General features: G+C 39.0%; 2 protein-coding genes across 2 annotated transcripts in view; one reads left to right on the top strand and one right to left on the bottom strand.

Moving 5' to 3' along the window:
• Positions 1–7,664, top strand: part of Kif4a (kinesin family member 4A) — a 115,982-nt gene that overhangs the window by 90,670 nt on the left and 17,648 nt on the right. Inside the window, exons 21-23 of the mRNA XM_005358641.3 lie at positions 2,787–2,942; positions 3,051–3,151; positions 4,770–4,899. Coding sequence (XP_005358698.1) covers positions 2,787–2,942; positions 3,051–3,151; positions 4,770–4,899 — 387 coding nt within the window. The remainder of the gene's footprint in view (positions 1–2,786; positions 2,943–3,050; positions 3,152–4,769; positions 4,900–7,664) is intronic.
• LOC101992508 (60S ribosomal protein L26-like) lies at positions 4,970–5,496 on the bottom strand. The gene has a single exon (XM_005358607.3). The coding sequence runs from the start codon at positions 5,481–5,483 to the stop codon at positions 5,046–5,048; it is 438 nt and encodes a 145-aa protein (XP_005358664.1). The 5' UTR covers positions 5,484–5,496; the 3' UTR covers positions 4,970–5,045.

Raw genomic sequence — 7,664 nt, 5'->3', positions numbered from 1 at the left:
TCTCTCTCTCTCTCTCTCTCTCTCTCACACACACACACACACACACACACACACACACACACACACACACACACACACAGTCTCATCTCTGGGTTACCTGTAACTCCCTAAACAGATTAGGCTGGCCTTGAACTCACAGAGACCTGCCTAGCTTTGCCACCCAAGTGCTGGGATTAAAGGTATGTACCACCACATCCAGCCCAAATTCTTTCAAATTTTTAGGGAAGAAATAATATTAGTTCTATGCAGAGTATTTTAGACAACTGAATCAGAAGGACTACTTTTGCTGCTCAACTTATGAGGTTGTCAGTAGTTTTCTCTGATAACCAAACCAGATACAGACATTACAAGGAAACTACAGACTAATATCTTACAAACATAGTAGAATTTTTTTTATTATTTTATGGATGGATGGTTCTCATCTTATAATGAGGCTCTATCCCAAAACACTTACATTAAGTCACAAATGTACTTAGTACACCTCACCTGCTAAGTATTATAGTTCAGACCTGTCTACCTTAAGTATGCTAATACATATTACCTAGAATTGGACAAAATCATCTAACAAAATGTCTACTAAGTGTTTAATATCTAATGTAGTTTCTTCCATACAATACTGAAAATGAAAAACAATAATTTTATAGGTATAAGAAATAAAATAGGTATTTGGTAGATATGATGGGATGTGAAAACATATAACACAATATCAAAAAACTGCTGACTTCTGCTTCATATGCTTCACAATCTGGAGCAATGTTGCTGCCCTTTGGGAACATGGGAGTTCTGGTATACCGGCACAAACATTTAGAATATGTCGGCTTCACCAAGCAAGGTGGTTCATGCCTGTAAACTAAACCCAGCACTTGGGAGACAGAGGCAGGAGAATCATATCAAGTTTGGGTCCAACCTGTTCTACCTACCAAGTTCTAGGCCAGCCAGTGTTACATAGCAAAACTTTGTCTCAATGGAAAGAAAAAAATAATTGGCATCTTCAATTTTATGAAGATAACTTCTTTATTCTTGGTAATATTTTTTCTAAAATCTACATGTTCTTTTTTACTTGTTTCTTTTTGCTTTTTAAAATACTTGTCTTTATTTTATGTATATGAGTGCTTGCCTGTTCCTTTACGTGCACCCCATTTGTGCCTAATGTTTGAGGAGGCCAGAAGAGAGCATTGATCTGATGGAACTAGAGTTACAGATAGTTGTGAGCCACCATGTGGCTTCTGAGACCTGAACCTGAATCTTCTGCTGAGCTGTCTCTCCAGCTTCTTGTTTTGCTTTGAGACCTCACTCTGAAGATCCTCTACTTCAGCCTCCTGAGTGTTATTGTTATAGGTATGCGCCCATGCCTGCCTTTAAAGTCTACCTCTAATGTTAATGTGGTCCTCCCCCCAGCTCTCTTTCTATTAGTGTTTAGTCTGGTAATTGTAGACCCAATTGATTTTAACTTATTGTGCATTGTTTCTTAAGTGTGTTTCTCATAAGCAGCAAGTTGTTGCTTCTATTGTCTTTTTGTTTGAATTAAAGATAGTTTTGTTTCACAGTTTTGGGTGCTTTGTATTGAGAATTATTTTCTTCCTGATGAAATGGGCCTTTTTATCCATGGTAGTATTCCTACATAAGAATTCTACTTAACCAGCTACTGATTTAGCCACTCGAGCTTTCTTTTTATCACTATTAGTATAATTTATCTTAATCATCATCTTAAATGTTCACAGAAATGATAACCGGGATTTTGTGGTTGTTGTGGTTGCTTGTTTTAATAATATTTTATTAGCTCTTTGAGAATTTTATATAATATATTTTGATCATATTCACCTTTTCTCCCCAACTCCCATCAGATCCACCTCTACCTCCCTACCCAACAAACTTCATGTCCTCGTTTTTATTTTTAAACCCACCAGTCTAATCTGTGCTGCCCAAATACTCTGGGCTGTGTGACCATTCACTGGAGTGTGGGCTACCTACGAGGACACACCCTTACAGAAAGCTAACTCTGTATCCCCTGATAGCTGTCACTAGCTCCCCAGTTAGGGGTAGGACTTCAGCCCACTTATACCTCCTGGGATTTTGTCTGGTTTGAGCTTACACAGCTCTTGTTCTTTTAAGAACTCATCTGTCTTTTGTGGGTTCTTTTTCTTGTTTTGGTGTTGGGGATTAAATTTATAACATTTTTGACTATGAACACCCACTATACCACTAAGCTATATCCAACCTTCGAGGTTACTGTTTCTAAAAGTCTATTTAGCTAATTACATTTTCTTTTTAATCTCCCTTTTATCTTTATTTATTTATAACTTTTTCATTATATTTAAGTGTTTGTATGTACATGTGGATGTGCGTACCTGAGTTCAAGTATCTGAGGGAAGCCAAAGGCATTAGATCCCAAGATCTAGAGTTACAGGCAGTTGTAAGCTGCCTGACATGAGTGCTGGCAACCACTCTTGGATCTTCTGAAAGAACAGTAAGTGCCCTTAACTTAAAAGCCATCTCTCCAGCCCTTCACACACCTTCTACTTTAAACATGATAGTTAATGGCAAAAAAACCCACAAATATTATGGGAACAGTAAACAGAAGTAGTAGGATACCTAGAGAAAAGTTTGCTATAGAAAGCCTCTCGTGACTTTGGGGATATTGTTGATAAGAGTTCTTAGAGAGGTAATGGTTTTAGTGAGATAGATATAAATAAGAATCTCACTTCTGGTTTCATAGGCTCTAGTCCAAATGAAATTAAGTTCAACTGTATCTAGCCCAACTCACATGTCACTGATTTCTCTTCTAGAATTGGCTTGGAAATGAAATTGAAGTTATGGTCAGTACTGAGGAAGCCAAACGGCATCTGAATGACCTTCTTGAAGATAGAAAGATCCTTGCTCAGGATGTGGCACAGCTCAAAGAAAAAAAACAATTTGAAGAGAATCCACCTCCTAAACTCCGAGTAAGTGTCATGGGAAAATGCTAACAATAACCACATAGAATTTCCAGCAAATCCTCACTGCTTTGGAGTACTCTTTCCTTTTAACCTTCTTGCCCACTGTCTTTACAGAGGCGCACATTCTCACGTGATGAAGTGCGTAGTCAAGATTCAGAAGCAGAAGATTGTATTGCAAAGAAGATTGAAAGCCGGGAGACTGAACTGGAGCTCAGGTAATAGGGCTATAGCTGAAGCATAAAATGTTATGCCTGGAATCCAAATAGATGCCACCATCCCACTCATTCAAGAGTTGTCCTCTTCAAAGGATTTTATGGTGGGAAAACAATAGCAAACAGAAAGTAACGGAATTTTGAAATCCATTCTGGACTGTGTCACTATGATGCTCTATGAGGTAAGTGTCGTTCTTCTCTCTTTACATTTGTGAAGCAAAGTTGGGGGTCTTAAACTTTTTGGCAGAGAGACCAACAATACACACTGCAACAAAGACAGCATCTTTAAGAAATGATGTGGTTCAAACTTGTAGCACCAGTAATAAAACCCAGAGACAGATATTGGGGTTCCAGCTGAAAAATCAGAGAAGCAAGGCAGCCAGCCACTAGAGAGCTCTTACCTCTACAAAATCTTCAGACTGAAAGGAGAGTGAGTTTCTGTCTCATCCAGCCTTATATTCCTTTCTTGTACTGGGATTAAAGGAGTGTACTACCACTGCCTGACCTATATGTCTGACTAGTATGGCTGCTTTGCACTCTGATCTTCAGGCAAGCTTTATTTATTAAAACAAATAAAATATCACTATATAAACTTGTTAGCTACATATAGAAGAATGAAACTAGATTATTTCCTCTCATACACAAAAAACTCCACATAAATCACAGACCTGAGACCATAACCCAATAGAGAAGAAAATAGTGAACACACTTCAACTTATAGGAAGCACATACTTTTTTAAAATATTTATTTATTATGTATATAATATTCTATCTGCATGTATGCCTGCAGGCCAGAAGAGGTCACCAGATCCCATTACAGATGGTTGTGAGCCACCATGTGGTTGCTGGGAATTAAACTCAGGACCTTTGGAAGAATAGGCAATGCTCTTAACCACTGAGCCATCTCTCCAGCCCCGGAAGCACACACTTTTGACAGCAGATGGGACCTCATGAAAAATAAAAGCTTCTGCATATCAAAGGACACCATCATTCCAGTGTAGAGGCAGCCCATAGAATGGAGGGAAAATCTTTATCAGCTATACATCTGACAGAGGGCTAAAAATTAGAATATATACTGAAGTAAAAAATTTTGTTTGTTTGTTTTTCAAGACAGGGTTTCTCTGTAGCTTTGGAGCTTGGCCTAGAACTAGCTCTTGTAGACCAGGCTGGTCTCGAACTCACAGAAGTCTGCCTGCCTCTGCTTCCTGAGTGCTGGGATTAAAGGCATGTGCTACCGCTGCCTGGCATAGTAAAAAAAATTGAGACAAACAATGAGACAAAGAACTAACAGTTCACATACCATGATATGCTTACCCCACACCTACATATACACAGAGATATAAATAAAAGGTAGAAAAAATCAATTGTTCTAAGCCTCTACATATATATGTTCTACTTATTTCAACCAATATTTAATAAAATTAGATCCACTTTGATATATCCTTGGGCTTCCTTTTGTTATAGGTTTGGAGGTACCACATAAACTTTGAATAAGGTGGCTTATTATTTTTTAACTGATCACTCCATATATAAGAGTCTTTTAATTTTCTTCTCAGAGCTCCTCCCTTTCTTCTTGCTGTTGAGGCTGATCACAATAAATCTCACTGTTCTCTCCCTGAAGGAATGCTCAGATTGCAGACCTCCAGCAAAAGCTCCTAGATGCTGAAAGCGAAGATAGGCCGAAAAAACGCTGGGAGAATATTGCCACAATTCTGGAAGCCAAATGTGCCATAAAATATTTAATTGGAGAGGTAAAATTACTCTTCCTAATGATAACAGTTACAGAGGACCTGGCTGGGTAGGTTAAAGTGTAAGGAACACTTTTTTTCTTTTTTTTCATAGTTTTTTTTTTTTTTTTTACTCAAGCAGTCTTTAATGAAAACTGTATGAGACGCCCCTACTCCTGCATCTTCTCAATCGTTTCTTCCTTGTATTTGCCCTTCTCCTTTCCTACTTGTCGAGACTTGGCTTTCCTTCCCAGGATCTTCTTTCGGTCTTTGTCCAGCTTTAGCCTGGTGATCACCACCTTGCTGGGGTGGATGCCCACGTGGACAGTTGTGCCATTAGCCTTTTCCCGCTGCACCCGTTCAATGTAGATGACGTATTTCTTCCTGTATACTTGGACCACTTTGCCAATCTGCTGACCTTTGTAGTGTCCCCGGACAACCTGAACTTCGTCATCCTTTCGAATGGGCATTGAGCGAACATTGTACTTCTGTCTCAGCTCTTTGGAAAGGGGGGAAGACATGATCTTCCTCCGAATGTGAGAAGGTGCATTGAAATGCCGTTTGCGGTTCTTGCTCCGGTCAGAAGTCACAAATGGATTGAACTTCATTTTGGCGGCTGCGATCCCCATAGTTTAATTTTTATTAGACAAAAGTTTACTGCTAGCAAAGAAACCTCCTACTTAGAAACATGATGAGCTACTGCTTTAGAACTGCATTTGTTATTTATGAAGTACTGTTTTACACAAAGGCATTGTAGTAGCTGTAGTAATAGGAGCGGCGGCGCTGCATCCCCAGCACCCCGGCCACCTGGCTAGCTTATGCCCCGAAATAACAACACACAAATTGTATTCATTTAAACACTGCTTGGCCCTTTAGCTCTAGCCTTTACTGGCTAATTCTGATATCCCGATCAACCCATCTCTAATAATCTGTGAGCGCCGGTCTTACCGGGAAGATTCTAGCCTACGTCCATCCTGGGTCGGAGCTTCATCGCATGTGTCTGCGGGGCATGGCATCTCTCAGAGGCGTCTGCCCCCGAGAGAAGAGCTGTCGAGTCTGAGCTCACTTCCTCTTCCTCCCAGCATTCTGTTCTGTTTACTCCTCCCACCTATGTTTTAACCTATGAGAGCCAGCCAAGCAGTTTCTTTATTACTTAACCAATGAAATCAACAGATTAATATATGATACTCCCACATCGAGTAGCTATTGCCATTCTAAGCTGCCAAAATGCTATGAAGACAAAACCATCTCCATCTACTTCTCTTGCCTTCCAAACTGAGAGTTCGGTACAAGAAACTGGATCCCACCTTTGTTTTTAAGAACTGCTCCTATGATGGATCACTATTTTTGTTTTCCTTTTACTTGCCATTTTTTATTTCCCATAATATTTTATTTCTATTATAAGAACATGTGAAGAAATAGTATAGAAGGAAGGAATTGCTGTGTCTCTCCTGTTTATTATGGACAAATGAAGGAATACTTTTTTAGTGCTATAGCTACTTTTCATGGTAAAAACTCCAAGATACTAACATTGAAGAGTTTGGTAGATAAAAAAAAGGTGGTTAGAAACAAGGACAGGATAGTGACTTAGAAAAATATCATAAATTGATACTCATCATGCCTGACATATAGCAAGTATGCAGTAATGTGACCTGTTAATAGAAAAAAAAGTTACTGGTAAGCATGAAGTATTGTACTACTACTTTGAAAAACACCTCTGAGATAATGTTTAAAATTTTGAGACATAGTCTCAAGGAGAAAACTTAGTCATTTTGGCTTACACAGATTCGTCTTAAGAAAAAGCCCTCTTCGTTATCTTGAATATATTTTGTTGTAAGCTGCCAGAAAATGAATCAAAATTGATCACTCAAGACAAGCATATAGTTTCTGAATTCAGAAGTTTGAGCATTGTTATGCTTTATACATTTTTATCTTGGGCTAGCAGATTTAGTCTACTAAGGAATCTTGACTAGTCTAATGAGTACTGGTATTTATGATGCTCACTGTCTGGACTAGTAGTGAAAATAAAAGTAGGTCAGTACAGCATTCCAGTCTTGCCTAAAGAGGTTGTCTTGAAAGTTCTACAATTTCAGCTGTCAGATCTACAAGTTCGAACATGTGAACAGAGATTCTGAAACAGAATTGACAATAAACTGTATTCCGTCAGTTCTTCTTTAAGATTTAAGATCTTTTTAGAGTTTCAGAATTTTGGAATTGTCAGATATTGTCCATGTTAGGTTTCTATTCTTGCCTCCATGCAGAGCAGCAGATAAATGACTTGAGTTGTGGCTTCTACTGCTAAGATCCCTGTCTCTGCAGAAATATCAGCTTCATGGCCTAGGAATAAAACAGTGCTGTTAGGGTGCTAGAGAGATGACTCAGTGACCCAACAGCACTGACTGCTTTTCCAAAGGATCCAGGTTCAATTCCTAGCACCTGTGTGCTAGCTCACAACTATCTGTAACTCTAATTCTAGGTGACCTGACACCCTCTCTTCAGACCTCTGCAGGATCCTGGCATGTACATGGTGTGCAGACAGACATGCAGTCAAAACACCAGTACACATCAAAAGTAAAACTTTTAAAGCCAATAGTAGTATTTTTTAAATATTTATTTATTTATTATGTATATAATATTCTGTCTGAATGTATGTCTGCAGGCCAGAAGAGTGCACCAGACCTCACCTCATTACAGATGGTTGTGAGCCACCATGTGGTTGCCGGGAATTGAACTCATGACCTTTGGAAGAGCAGGCAATGCTCTTAACCACTGAGCCATCTCTCCAGCCC

This window comes from Microtus ochrogaster, chromosome X, assembly GCF_000317375.1.
Source record: "Microtus ochrogaster isolate Prairie Vole_2 chromosome X, MicOch1.0, whole genome shotgun sequence".
Classification (NCBI taxonomy): domain Eukaryota; kingdom Metazoa; phylum Chordata; class Mammalia; order Rodentia; family Cricetidae; genus Microtus; species Microtus ochrogaster.
This window is presented reverse-complemented; position numbering and strand designations above follow the sequence as displayed.

What these genes read in the sequence shown, in the direction of transcription:
- LOC101992508 (XM_005358607.3), bottom strand. Translation starts at nt 5,483, where the DNA reads ATGAAGTTCAATCCATTTGTGACTTCTGACCGGAGCAAGAACCGCAAA.